The 15193-nt window shown below is 46.3% G+C and overlaps 1 protein-coding gene across 5 annotated transcripts in view; it reads left to right on the top strand.

Annotated features, from left to right (window-relative positions):
• The window catches only part of atp11a (ATPase phospholipid transporting 11A), a 249630-nt gene extending 242476 nt beyond the window's left edge, over positions 1-7154 (top strand). For 2 of the 5 annotated variants that reach the window (XM_068034155.1, XM_068034157.1), the window contains exon 29: positions 6474-7154. In XM_068034155.1, coding sequence (XP_067890256.1) covers positions 6474-6743 — 270 coding nt within the window. In that variant the 3' untranslated portion in view covers positions 6744-7154. Of the gene's footprint in view, positions 1-3033; positions 3143-6473 lie in introns of all 5 variants that reach the window. The other 3 variants (XM_068034159.1, XM_068034158.1, XM_068034156.1) reach the window with 3 other exon arrangements.
• The last annotated feature ends 8039 nt before the right edge of the window (positions 7155-15193 follow it).

Raw genomic sequence — 15193 nt, 5'->3', positions numbered from 1 at the left:
TTGTTTCTACTGTGCCTACCCACTGTTTTCTTCATGTTTGTGCTTGGGGCCAGGCTGTTCAGTTTTCTGTCAATTAACACCCTCTCTGAACTAACGCTTTGTCTTTCACCACACTAAAACATACTGTTTGCCTTTGCTCCATGTCCACCTGGTCAGTTATTCTCTGTGACCTTGTCCTATCAACACCACCTCTTTTGTTATCTCTTGCCCCACCCCTGCTTTACTTACTTAAAACCTATTACATTTCTAGCCTCTGCCAGTTCTGATGAAGGGTCACTGACCTGAAATGTTAACTCTGCTTCTCTGCACAGATGCTGCCAGATCTGCTGAGTATTTCCAGCATTTCCTGTTTTTATTTAAAAGTTTTATGCCTTTTAATTAAATTCTGCTTTTTTAAGTCTTATTACCAAAATGAATAACCTCACACTTTCCTGCATTATACTCCATCTGCAACTTTGTTACCCAAACACATAACCTTTCAATCTCTTTGCAGCCTCTTTCTGTGTCCTCCTCATAGCGTACATTCCTACCGAGCTTTGTATAGTCAGCAAACTTAAATACATTACTCTGTCTCTTCGTCTAAGTCATTAATATAGATTGTAAGTAGTTGAGGCCCCAGCACTGATCCTTGTGGCAATCCACTAGTCACAGCCTGCCAACTTGAAAATGCCCCTGTTAACCAATCCTCTAACCTCTGCTAATATATCACTCCCAACTCCAGGAGCCCTTATTTTGCCTCTTAACCCTATGTGTGGCACCTTATTCAATGTCTTTTGGAAATCCAAAGATACTACATTTACTGTCTCCCCTTTAACTACCCTACTAGTTACAACCTCAAAAATCTCTAATAAATTTGTCAAATACAATTTCCCTTTCATAATATCATGTTGAGTCTGTCTTATCATGCTATGATTTTCTTAGGGCATTGTTAATATTTCCAGTATTTTTCCAATGTCTGACTGATGTCAGGCTAACTGGCCTGTAGTTTCCGGTTTTCTTTCTTCCCCCCTTCCTTGAATAGCAGTGTAACATTTGCGAACTCTCAATCAGCTGGGACCATTCTAGAATCTAGAGCATTTTGGAACATCATAACCAATGCATCTACTATCTCTTCAGCTACCTCTCTTAGAAGCCTAGGATGTAGGTCATCAGGTCCTGGGATTTGTTGGCTTTTAGTCCCTTAACACTTATTCTTTGCTGACATTAATCACTTATGTTCCTCACTCTTATTAGCTCCTTGGTTACCCTCTCTTTCTGGTAAAATGACAGGCAGCTTGCCGCTCAGAGTCATGCTTGCAGACTGAATGGAGGTGTTCCACAAAACGATATCCCAATCTGCATTTAGTCTCCCCAGTGTAGAGCTGACCGCATTGCAAGCAGCGAATACAGGTGTACTAAATTGAGAGAAGTACATGTAAATTGCTGTTTAAGTTGGAAGGAGCGTTTGGGGCCCTGGATGGTGAGGAGGGGGGAGGTAAAAGGAAAGGTATTGTATTTCCTGCGATTGCATGGAAAGGTGCTTGGGGGTAACTGAGGAGATGCGGAGGGAACGGTCCATTTGGAATGCTGAAATAGGAGGGGAGGGGAAGATGTGTTTGGTGGTGATGTCACGCAAGAGGTGGTGTATATGGCGAAGGATAATCCGTTGAATACAGGGGTGGACGGTGAAGACGAGGGCAACCCTATCATGAGTCTAGGAGGGAGAGGAAGGGGTGATAGCAGGTGCGGGAATGAGTCAGCCACGGGCGAGGGCCCTGTCAATCATGGTCAGGTGGAATCCTCTGTTGAGGAAAAAGGAAGACGTGTTGGAAGCACTGGTGTGGAAGGTTGCATCATCAGAACAGATGTGATGAAGATGGAGAAACTGGGAGAATGGAAGCTGTGGAAGTCAGTGGACTTATAATGAATATTAGTTGATAGTATCTCCAGAAATGGAGACAGAAAAGTTGAGGAAGGGAAGAATCTGAGATGGACCATGGGAAGGTGTAATAGGTGGAAAATTGGAAGCAAAGTTGATGACGTTTTCCAGTTCAGGGCGAGTCATAACTTGCACCAAGTCCAGTTCACCTATCACCTCACTGACCTATATTGGCTTCCAGTCAAGCATCGTCTTGAGCTTAAAATTCTTATCCTTGTTTTCAAATCTCTCCATGGTTTCACCCTCTCCCTATCTCTGTAATCTCATCCAGCCCATAATTTTCTGCGATATCTGCACTCTTCTAATTCTGACGTGTTGAGCACCCCGATTTTAATCGCTCCACCACTGGTGGCTGCGCCTTCAGCTGCCTGGGCCCTAAACTCTGAAGTACCATCCCTAAACCTCTCTGCCTCTCTACCTCGCTTTCCTCCTTTAAGACACTCCTTAAAACCTACCTCTTTGACCAAACTTTTGGTGATCTGACCTAATATCTCCTTTTGTGGCTCAGTGTCATATTTTGTTTATAATTGCTCATGTAAAGCATTTTGGGACATTTTATTACATTAAAAGCATTATATAAATATAAGTTGTTGTTGACAAAGGGAAGCAGCACTGATCATTCATCAATGTACCGGAAAAGTTATTGTACGTAATGTGGGATTGGGGTGCTGATGTGTGCACACACAACCACTCGGGTGTAATAATATTCAATATTCACGTAACCTGTGTGAAATTGTTGTCCAAATTGTGTAGCAATTTTGGAGCCCCTCGCCCCCCAGAAAATCATGTCTGGCAAATGGGTTGGAGTTGTCGTGGAGGCATTGCAGTCAAAGAAAGTCCCTTTGCACCACATTTCCAGCAGTGGGTTGGAGCACCTGGAATTTTAATGCTGAGTTATTTACCTGATATAACTACACCAGGTTAGGATCCAGATCGAACCTCTTAAGTTCAAGTGTTCCAATATGGATTAATATGCTTATTCACTTTGAACAGTTAGTTTAAGAAAATGAGCATTTAATCATGAAGATATAAAGAGAAACCCATTGTGGAGAGTGCTTTCTCCTGTTTAACAAATATCTTCTTGCTTTAAAAGGAGTTTCTCCTCATCATTGCAGGAGATGCTCAAAGATAAAGTTGGCAGTGTCATAACAGGCTCTGAAAACAATGTGCAACCACTTCTTTGGAGAGTGCAATCAACTGCTGAGGCGTAATGTAAAACACTAGGTAATAGTCACACGTTTTCAATTATTTATGATTTTCCACTCTGCCTGCCTCTCTCTGCGTATTTTTTTGTTTATTCTCTGGTGTAACAAGGAAATTCTGAGCCAATTAAAAGACCAATGCATCAAAAACTCATGACTTAAATGAGGGGAGCAATGGCATGGTAGCTTAATTTGCAGACGTCACAAAGATCGGTAGGAAAGATAAGAGGACATAAGGAGGTTGCAGACCGATATAGATAGGTTGAATGAGTGGGCAAAGATCTGGCAGATGGAGTATAATGTGGGAAAATGTGAAGTTATTCACTTTGGCAGGAAGAATAAAAAAACAGAGTATTTCTTAAACTGGGAACGACTGCAGAATTCTGAGGTTCAGAGGGATCTAGGTGTTCTAGTGCATGAGTCACAAAAGGTTAGTATGCAGGTACAGCAAGTAATAAAGAAGGATAATGGAATGCTATCCTTTGTTATGAGAGGAATTGAAAATAAAAGTAAGGGTGTTATGTTTCAGTTATACCTGGCATTGGTGAGACCACATCTCAAATACTGTGTGCAGTTTTGATCTCCTTATTTAAGGAAGGATGTGAATGCGTTGGAGGCAGTTCAGAGGAGGTTTACTAGATTGATACCTGGAATGAGCAGGTTGGCTTATGAGGAAAAGTTGGACAGACTGGGCTTGTTTTCACTGGAGTTTAGAAGAGTGAGGGGAGACATGATTGAAGTATGTAAGATCCTGAATGGTCTTGACAAGGTGAATGTGGAAAAGATGTTCCCTCTTGTGGGTGAGTCCAGAACTAGGGGACACTGTTTGAAAAGTAGAGGTCGCTCTTTTAGGACAGAGACGAGGAGAAATTTTTACTCTGAGGGTTGTGGGACTTTGGAATTCTCTGCCTCAGAAGGTGGTGGAGGCGACGTCATTGAATATTTTTAAGCCGGAGGTAGATAGATTCTTGTTAGGCAAGGGAATCAAAGATTATCGGGGATAGATGGGAGTGTGGAATTTGAGACAGAAACAGGTCTCACCAAGGTCCTGTACAGCTGCAGTAAAACTTCCCTACTTTTATACTCTTCCCCTTGCAATAAACGGCAACGTTCCATTTACTTTCCTAATCACTTGCTGTATCAGCATACTAACTTTTTGTGGTTCATGTACCAGGACACCCAGATTCCTTTCTACCACTGAGTTCTGCAATCTCTCTCCATTGAAAGAGTATACTGCTTTTCTATTCCAGCTAAAGTAGACAAGTTCACATTTCCCACATTATACTTCATCTACACATTTTTGCCCACTCACTTAACCTGTCTACATCCCTTAGTAGATGCTTTACCTCCTCTTGACAACTTATTTTCCTTCCTACCTTGGTGTCGTCGGCAAATTTAAGCTACCATATAGTCGGTCCCTTCATCCAAGTCATTGATACAGATTGTAAATAGTAGAGGATCCAGCACTGATCCGTGTGACACTCTACTAGTTACAGCTTGCCAATCTGAAAATGACCCATTTTTCCCACTCTCTACTTGCTGTTAGCTAACCAATCCTTTATCCATGCTAATATGTTATCCCCTACGCCAGGTGCTCTTATGTTGTATAGTAACTTTTGATGTGGCACCTTTTCAAATGCCGTTTGGAAATCCAAGTACACCACAGCTACTGGTTCCCCTTTATCCACCTTGCTTTTTACTTCCTCAAAGAACTCTAATAAATTCGTTAAACACGATTTCCCTTTCACAAAACCATGTTGACTCTGCCTGATCTCATAATAATTTTCTAAGTATCCTGCTAAAACCTCCTTAATAACAGATTCTAGCATTTTCACAATGACAGATGTTAGGCTAACTGGCCTATCGTTTTCTGCTTTCTGTCTCCCTCCTTTCTTGAATAAAGGTGTTACATTTGCTATTTTCCAAACTGTTGGGACCCTTCCAGAATCTAAGTTATTTTGGAATATTATAACTAATATCTCTGCAGTCACTTCTAAGATCCTACGATGCAGGCCATCTGGTCCTGGAGACTTGTCAGCCTTTAGGTCTCATTTATTTCAGCACCTTTTTCCTGGTGATGGTGACTTTCTTAAAGTTTTAAGTTACTTACAGGTTAGTTGATAGTTTCTTATTTCAGCTGCTGGTTGACTTGGTTTTTTTTGTGTTTTTTGACTCTGGAAAGTTCACTTTATCTGAACAGAGAAAGATGTTGTTGGTGTTGCACAGTTGTTGTTGACTGCCTCAGGAATACTTTGGCTGCAGTCATGGGTGCTCTCCTAGGACTGCCTTTGGAGCTGGGGAATGGGAGGAAGCAAGGAAGATCGCAAAGAGCAAGAGTAACTTGGACAAGAGGGAGACAGACTGTCACTGAGCTACATCACCTAGTGCAGCTACAACCCTAGTCTTCCACCAGGCCAATGAAGTGCCGATGACTGTCAAGATCACTGTGGCCCTTAACCTTCATGCCACTGGCTCTTTTCAGGCTGCAACATGTGACATCAGTGACATCTCCCAGTACATGTATCTGGGAGGTCCCAGAGGAACAGCAATATTTCCTTCCTATTGACAGAGAGAAGTCTGTGCCCTCTATCTCAGAAGTAGTCTCAACTTTCGTCCTACGCTAGTGCTCTGTGCCACCTTTATCCGAACCAGATCTTCAAGTTGCAACCTGGCTGTTGGGCGACAAGGTATATGGACTCTGGATGTGACGTATGACTCCTGTCACAGACATAGAACAGGCCCGCAACGAGAGCCAAGCTGCCACAAGGAATAACATTGAGCAAACAATCGGTGTATTCAAGCAATGATTCCGCTGTCTGTACTGCTTGAGGGAGCTTTGCAGCACCCCCAGTCGCCAGATTTGTCATTGCCTGTTGCAAACTCAATGACTTCGCCACCATTATGGATCAGCCCTTACCGCCACTTGGGCAGCATGTAGTACAGGAGGAGGCGGGGTGGGAGAAGAGGGGCAGTAGCCATCAGTGCCTCTACCTGCTAGCGCTTTCATAGACCAGGTGTTCAAGGAGCGTTTCACTTAAACCAGCCTTCCCATTCCCCAATGCATCCACTGTCCTCCAATCTCCCCTTCCCCAATGCACCCGCAATTCCCCTTCCCCAATGCACCCGCAGTCTCCCCTTCCCCAGCACTCCCACAATCTCTCCTTCCTCAGCGCATCCACAGTCTTGCATTCTTCCCTTCTCCAATGGACGCACAATCTCCCCTTCCCCAGTGTGCCCACAATTCCCCTTCCCCAATGCAGCCACAATCTGTGATTGTGAAGTGTGGAATTTCAAACAGGAGTTTGTTCTAATTTTGTTCCTGATAAAACTAATAACTGCTTTTGTTTTGGTAGCAGATTATCCTTAGGCAATCCAAGATGGACCATGCATCAGAATTCACCCCACTGGCTCACCCTCAGAGTTCCATCTACACAAATAACATCCATGGGTCCCATCAACAAACAAAGTCTGTTTCTGCTCCAAACTCCAGGAAGGTGATGCATACATATTGGGTAGAGGATGATTATTGTAACAGTCCATCATTGTTTGACTATTCTGGTAATTATTACCCTTCCTATGCTCTCTGCACTTTTGCTGCATCAGGTTTGGAAACTGCAGTCTAGTCTACAGAATATTGCCTTTGAAGCCTGTGGTTTTGGGTTTAATCACTCCTGTTTTAGCAAGACTGCTGTAGTAAAGGCTTGAGAGATCTTTCCTGGACTCCAGCGTTTCAAGTATCCATTAAGAACTTGAATAAGGCATTCTGCATTCTGCCTGGGGAAGTACGTCCCATGTGATGAAGTGAAACTTAATGCACAGTCTGGTACTGTGTGGCTGGTACTATTAAATGACTGTTATTTTCCTTGTGCTGCTGCTTTGCCATCCAGGAATACTAAAACCTATGTGACATCCAGAAATCTGATCATCAAATTATTAGCAGGGTGACATCAACAAAAGGAAAATCTGCCAGCAATCAATGTGTCTATTAATGTTCCTTTATATTCTGTTCCTTCAATAAAGCTTCTTATATTTGACTTTTATGTAAAAACTCCTGTGCAAAAAACAATGTTTCAAAAATATACTTTTCTTTGCTCACCTATTGTAACTGGTTTACATACACAACAAGTGAAATGTATAGACTGTGATTTTGTGTCAGTTTTAACCCACCCACCCAGTGGGAATGAGGTAGGGAGCATTATGACTTATTGCTGATTTCTGCTGGAATTGTGCTGGCCAGCACTGTAGATAAGTAGCTGATGTGCCAGATTGGGACCCTTATGAATTTATGCAAATTGGGGCCCTATTTTATCAATGGGATACTGATTGCTCTTTAATCTGGACCTGAATATTGTATATGTCATGGCTTTTCCATCAAATTGACCCTCCACGGTAAGTGAAAATCCTTTAGGGGCCAGTAAAACCAAGAAAGTCATATTATCAACCCTTTGTTTTGTCATAGACTGTTAACGTGGCTGAGAGATTCTCAAGCCAGTTTAAAATGCCTGGTTACTGCACCACTAATTCACATCTTTAGGCTCATTTTAATAATTTTATAATGATGAATGCTGCAAACAGTTTGAAATCCTGGTTCAGAGAGGAGAGCTATGGTACTTTTTCATTCTGATTCAATAACAACTTGCATTGATGTAGCATGGTAAAACATCCCAAGGTACTTCTTTTCTTTCTTTTGGGCCTCCTTATCTCGAGAGACAATGGATACGCGCCTGGAGGTGGTCAGTGGTTTGTGAAGCAGCGCCTGGAGTGGCTATAAAGGCCAATTCTGGAGTGACAGGCTCTTCCACAGGTGCTGCAGAGAAATTTGTTTGTTGGGGCTGTTGCACAGTTGGCTCTCCCCTTGCGCCTCTGTCTTTTTTCCTGCCAACTACTAAGTCTCTTCGACTCGCCACAATTTAGCCCTGTCTTTATGGCTGCCCGCCAGCTCTGGCGAATGCTGGCAACTGACTCCCACGACTTGTGATCAATGTCACACGATTTCATGTCGCGTTTGCAGACGTCTTTATAACGGAGACATGGACGGCCGGTGGGTCTGATACCAGTGGCGAGCTCGCTGTACAATGTGTCTTTGGGGATCCTGCCATCTTCCATGCGGCTCACATGGCCAAGCCATCTCAAGCGCCGCTGACTCAGTAGTGTGTATAAGCTGGGGGTGTTGGCCGCTTCAAGGACTTCTGTGTTGGAGATATAGTCCTGCCACCTGATGCCAAGTATTCTCCGAAGGCAGCGAAGATGGAATGAATTGAGACGTCGCTCTTGGCTGGCATACGTTGTCCAGGCCTCGCTGCCGTAGAGCAAGGTACTGAGGACACAGGCCTGATACACTCGGACTTTTGTGTTCCGTGTCAGTGCGCCATTTTCCCACACTCTCTTGGCCAGTCTGGACATAGCAGTGGAAGCCTTACCCATGCGCTTGTTGATTTCTGCATCTAGAGACAGGTTACTGGTGATAGTTGAGCCTAGGTAGGTGAACTCTTGAACCACTTCCAGAGCGTGGTCGCCAATATTGATGGATGGAGCATTTCTGACATCCTGCCCCATGATGTTCGTTTTCTTGAGGCTGATGGTTAGGCCAAATTCATTGCAGGCAGACGCAAACCTGTCGATGAGACTCTGCAGGCATTCTTCAGTGTGAGATGTTAAAGCAGCATCGTCAGCAAAGAGGAGTTCTCTGATGAGGACTTTCCGTACTTTGGACTTCGCTCTTAGACGGGCAAGGTTGAACAACCTGCCCCCTGATCTTGTGTGGAGGAAAATTCCTTCTTCAGAGGATTTGAACGCATGTGAAAGCAGCAGGGAGAAGAAAATCCCAAAAAGTGTGGGTGCGAGAACACAGCCCTGTTTCACACCACTCAGGATAGGAAAGGGCTCTGATGAGGAGCCACCATGTTGAATTGTGCCTTTCATATTGTCATGGAATGAGGTGATGATACTTAGTAGCTTTGGTGGACATCCGATCTTTTCTAGTAGTCTGAAGAGACCACGTCTGCTGACGAGGTCAAAGGCTTTGGTGAGATCAATGAAAGCAATGTAGAGGGGCATCTGTTGTTCACGGCATTTCTCCTGTATCTGACGAAGGGAGAACAGCATGTCAATAGTCGATCTCTCTGCACGAAAGCCACACTGTGCCTCAGGGTAGACGCGCTCGGCCAGCTTCTGGAGCCTGTTCAGAGCGACTCGAGCAAAGACTTTCCCCACTATGCTGAGCAGGGAGATTCCACGGTAGTTGTTGCAGTCACCGCGGTCACCTTTGTTTTTATAGAGGGTGATGATGTTGGCATCGCGCATGTCCTGGGGTACTGCTCCCTCGTCCCAGCACAGGCATAGCAGTTCATGTAGTGCTGAGAGTATAGCAGGCTTGGCACTCTTGATTATTTCAGGGGTAATGCTGTCCTTCCCAGGGGCTTTTCCGCTGGCTAGGGAATCAATGGCATCGCTGAGTTCCGATTTGGTTGGCTGTGTGTCCAGCTCATCCATGACTGGTAGAGGCTGGGCTGCATTGAGGGCAGTCTCAGTGACAGCATTCTCCCTGGAGTACAGTTCTAGGTAGTGCTCAACCCAGCGGTCCATCTGTTTGCGTTGGTCAGTGATTATGTCCCCCGATTTAGATTTGAGGGGGGTGATCTTCTTGATGGTTGGCCCAAGAGCTCTCTTCATGCCATCATACATTCCTCTGATGTTTCCGGTGTCTGAGGCCAGCTGAATATGACTGCATAGGTGTTGCCAGTAGTCGTTTGCGCAACGCCTAGCTGTTCTTTGTGCAGTACTTCTGGCTGCTTTAAGTGCTGCGGATGTTAAATCGCTGGGGGCTTTCTTGTAGTTCAAAAGTGCAATGCGCTTAGCGGCTATGACAGGTTCCAGCTCTTCATTATGAGATTGAAACCAGTCTGCATTTCTCTTCGCACTTTTGCCGTAGGTGGTCAAAGCTGACTCATAGATGGCGTCTCTGATGTGGGCCCACTTGGTCTCAGCATCCCCTGTGGGAGTGTTTTGAAGGGCTGTTACAAGTGAATTTAGAAATTTCTGTAACAGCTGTGGGTGAGAAATTCTGCTCGTGTTGATGCGCGGATGGCCCTTCTGCTTGGAATGATGCAACTTCTTTGGTCTGAGTCTAACCTTGCTGCACACCAGGGAGTGGTCGGTGTCGCAGTCCGCACTGTGGAAGCTGCGTGTGATTTGAACACTGTTTAAGGCGGCTCGCCTTGTGACAATGAGGTCTAGCTGGTGCCAACGACGTGATCTTGGGTGCCTCCATGAAACCTGGTGACAGGGTTTAGTGTGAAAGAACGAGTTGGTGATGCAGAGGTTATGATAGGTACACAACTCAAGCAGTCTCTGCCCGTTCTCATTCATCCTTCCAACGCCATAGCGCCCAAGGCAGGAGGGCCATGAGTCATGGTCGGCCCCAACCCTGGCATTAAAGTCCCACAGCAGGAATAGGTGTTCGGTGTTGGGGATGCTGCTAATGATGTTATGGAGTTGTTCATAGAACTGGTCTTTAGCTTCAGGTGCGGAGCAGAGTGTTGGAGCATAGATGCTGAGTAGGTGTACTGGACCAGAGGTGGTGAGCAGTCGGATGGACAGTATGCGTTCCGAGCCATTTGAGGGAGGCTCTATCATGCTGAGCAAGGAGTTTCTGATGGCGAAGCCCACTCCATGCTGTCTTGGTTCTTCAGGATCCCTGCCCTGCCAGAAGAAGGTGTAGTCTTGCTCTGCTAGAGAGCCACTCGCGGGGAGGCGAGTCTCCTGAAGTGCTGCAATGTCCACATTGAGTCTACTGAGCTCGTTGTTAATGATGGCGGTCTTCCGAGAATCGTTGATTTGTGTAAGGTCTTCCGACAGGCCAGGACACATAGTTCTGACGTTCCAGCTTGCAAAGCGAAGGGCTGGTACCTTCTTTCCTTTTTTCATGTTGTTTGGTGCGGTGTATCAGTCCACCTTTCGGGCAATGACCCTGAGCTCCAAGCACCCATTGAAGCAGGCAGACTGTGGCGGGACAGAACCTTATTGACCGGGGGCTGCCCGGTTTGAGGCGGGCGGTAGCTGTCCAGTGAGGTGCAATGACCTCTCCCACCGACACAGGCAACCCGTGGCGCCCAGTTTCTACGCCAATTTATCTGGACTTATAACCCGTAACTGCTGCCTTCCGTGTTGTTTTAGTCGCTGTGAGGCAACTATGGAGTGACCTCTCCATGGCGCATGCCTGGGCAAATTTATGGAGGTTGAGAATTGCCCAGTCGTCAAAACCCCCCTCTCGGCCTTTCTGGTGGGGTCCAAAGGAGTGCAGGACACGACGTTTGGCACCAGTATGGCTGCAGGAACTGCCGGAAACATGCCAAAGGTGACACATGACCGCCTACGGGGTTCCGCTCCGGATTTTCTGTTAGGGTTTACTCCCTTAGCCTTGGTCTCTCCCGAGACGCCCACAAGGCAGTGGGGTTGTTGGGGCCCCTACACAGGTGTAGGATGGTGCCGGTGGGAGGAGGGGATGCAAGGGGGAGGGGTAGAGGGAGGGGGTGGGGGGGGGTGCAGGGGAAGGGGGTGCGGGGTGAAGATGGTGCGAGGGGGGGGCGGGCTGGGACGGGGTTGTGAGGGGGTGAGCTGAGAGGGTGGAGCAGGGAAGGGGACGGGGGTGGGGGGGGGTAAAAGGGGGGGGAGGGGGGGTGGAATCTGGTGCAGGTAATAAGCCATTTCCTCAGTGCCCACCATCGACGTCCGGAAAGCTCATCCACGTCCTTCGGGAGGTGAAGCATCATTTGGCAGACTTAGAGGTGATTACATTTGCTAAGGGTTTTTTTTTGCAGTGGTTTAAATAAAAGCATGCAGCATTGCCGACAGGTAATTCACAGGTACTTCACAGGAGCATTATCAGACCAAACATAATTCTGGACGCATAAGGAGATATTACGACGTTAGATATTTTTTTTAAAAACTCAAACCAGAAAGTTACAGGCTAATTTGAAGATCACAAAGACCAAATTCAAAAATACTTTCAAAAAAAAGTAACATTAACCAAATGGGGTTATGGTTAGAGTACCTTAGGGTTAGGGTTGGGGGGGTTAGGGTTAGGTTTAGGGTTAAGAAAAGTGGCCAAAGATTTTGTGTTGCTGCTGCAAAATGGAAGTATATGCTGCTGCTAGACTGCAAGCCTGAAGGCTTCCAATGTTCATGTGCAAAGCGTGCACAAAAGGATAAATATATCAGTGTTTTTGGGAGAAAAAGCTGGCAACTCATTGTTGGGCTAGGGTTAAGGCTTGTGGTCAAGGCTATGGTTAGAGTCAGGGCTGGGGTCGGTTAGGGTTAAGGTTAGGGATTGGGGTGAGGGTTAGGCTAGGGTCTGGACTAGGGTTAGGGTTAAGAAAAGTGGCCATCAGATCTCGTGTTACTGCCCTAAATAGGAAAGATATGCTGCTGCTTGGCTGCGAACCACGCGCACAAAGAAAAAAATATAAGTTTTTGGGCACAAAAGGTAGCATCTTAGGGGTATCTTTGTTGGGTTAGGGTTAGGGTTTAGGATCAGGGTCAGGGCTAGGACTACAGGCTGAGGTTCGGTTCAGGGCTAGGGTTAAGTGTAGGGTTGGGGTTTAGGGTTAGAGTACGGTGTTAGGGTCAGGGTCACGACTTTGGGGTCGGGGTAGGATAGGGTTAGTGGTTAGGGTGAGGATTTAGGGTAGAACTTAGGGTTAAGGATTAGGGTAATTTAGGCAGCAGGGATGGTCTGGACCTGGGTCTGGGGGTGGGGCGGTTTGGTTAGGTTATGATTAGGTTTAGGGTTATGAGGAAGATTTAGGGTTAGGCTTAGGGTTGTGGGGGGTCTTAGGGTTAGGCTTAGGGTTGTGGGGGTTTTGAGTTAGGGGTTGGGACTGGGGTTGTGATGTTAGGCCTCAGCGTTATGGATGGGTCTGGGGGCGAGGGTATTATTAATGTTTTATGGGAATTTGGGGCTGGGGTCGGGACGTTAGGCCTCAGGGTTAGGGCTGGGTCCGGGACGAGGGTTACATTAATGTGGGTGGTTCGGGGTTGGGGCTGGAGTCAGGGAGTTAGTATCCGAGTTAGTTGGGGATGGTGTAATGTGTTCCCATAGATTAGGGGTATGTGAGGTTCAGGATTGTTGTGTATGTGTTAAGTTTTGAGTACTGGTAAAGGAATTTTTTGCTGTCCGACAATTGGTTCGGACCCTTTGGTAACAGGGTTTGTAACGCTAAAATCCACCATCTCTCTTCCTTTGTATTGCTGTCCAATTCACGTTAGTTTCAAGCCCCATAATTTCCAGGGATTGAACTCCATGTTGCATAAAATGTCTGGTTATCACCTTGTCTTCCTTCGATGTTTCGCTGTTAACTACAGCTTCATCAGGGGAAATGGCCGAAGCAGCCGGTACCTGTTGAATAAAGGTGAGCATTCTGGCTAACCCCTCCCATGTTGAATGTGATTGGTGGGGAAAAGTCTCCTCATCCTGAAATAATTGCGCTTTAAAAAAAAATCCCAATGGAGAGTACTTTTCGCGTATATGGTGAAGAATTTAAATCTCTCAGCCATCTAATGATTGCCCTTTAAAAAATAAAATAAAATGACCCAATGGGAAGCGTGGTCTGCATTTGTGCCCCTGCAAAAAAAAAACAACCTGGTTCCCATGGTAACAGAGCCCTGCCACATGACGGGTCGATCTTGTGCCCACAAACCTGTGCAAAAACCTCCCAGTCCCGAAACAAAGGGACATTCACTCGCAGCTAGCCTGCTCATGAATCATCAGATAACGCCAGCATTGCACCGAGCCACTGACTCAGATCCCGATACAGACACTGTATCTTCACCTGAGGACCGAGTGGGACCCCCATGTGCCCCTGAGACCGAAATAAACCCCTTTAAAAAGGAGTCCATGGCCCCGCCGGGAACGCCGTCCACGTGTCCATTCTCACACAAGTAAACTAATCGGTTGCCTTGGCAACCCAGCATTGCTGTGCAGTGGGTCCTTACAGTACCCATAAATTTATACTTTAGCTTTAAAACCTGGAAGTAAAGGAGGATTTGATTATAATTTGCCTGCATAGCTGAGAGGTCTGTGACCCTTTCCACATTACACTCCGGTGTTAATTTAAAATTCGATTTATCTGCTGCATCATTATGTAGGAATGGAATGGGAATTTGATGTATCCCTGGGGGTGAAGGGCATACAAGGTTGGTGCAGGGGTGTGAGCTTAGGCACAGCTGTTCCCCAGTAAAATCATTGGTAGCATAGGTTGGGTGGCCTTAAATGTGCAGAATTTAATTTGATTATCTTGTGCCTTGTTTAATGGCACTCGCCATTTCAGTTAGACTTGGATTCTGTTGCCTGTAAGGTATTCAATTTTAGACACTGCTTGGAAGGCAGTGGAAGGTACGTCACTTTCAAGTTAGGGTAGGGTAATTGGGCAGCAGGGGTAGATAAACCTCCCCTCTTGTGTTTATATACTCATTTCTTGAGTTCCATTTCACTAGCAGCTGACACTTTTATTCGGTTCACGCCTTGCGTTGGTGCCTGTCCACGTTTGCCTGCCTTTTCCCATACTCAGCTAGGGTTATAAGTGGGATTGGAATGAAAGGCATGTACTACTAACTTTGCAATGAGTATATCTGATTGAAGGATGATTCGTGCCTAAGGGCTGGGCAAATAGTATGGATTTTAGGGTGAGGGTCACCAAGAAGATTCAGAGGTTAGGTCAAGGTCTGGACATGAATCTGGGGGTTGGGGGAGGGGTGTGGTTTGGGTAGGTTAGGATTAGTCTTAGGGTTATGGGGGAGGTTTAGGGTTAGGCTTAGGGTTGAGGGGGGTTTGGGTTAGGGCTGGGGTCGTGACGTTAGGCCTCAGTGTTAGGGGTGGGTCTGGGGGGATGAGGGTTACATTAATGTTGTGGAGGGTTAGGGGCTGGGGTCGGGGTGTTTGGCCTTAGGGTTAGGCCTTAAGGTTCGGGCTGGGTCCGGGGGCAAGGGTTGCATTAATGTTGTGGGGGGGTTTGGGTTAAGGGTTGCGGCCGGGGCATTAGGCCTCAGGGTTAGAGCTGGGTCCGGGGATGAGGGT

The sequence above is a fragment of the Heterodontus francisci genome, chromosome 6 (genome assembly GCF_036365525.1).
Source record: "Heterodontus francisci isolate sHetFra1 chromosome 6, sHetFra1.hap1, whole genome shotgun sequence".
NCBI classification, from domain to species: Eukaryota; Metazoa; Chordata; class Chondrichthyes; order Heterodontiformes; family Heterodontidae; genus Heterodontus; species Heterodontus francisci.
This window is presented reverse-complemented; position numbering and strand designations above follow the sequence as displayed.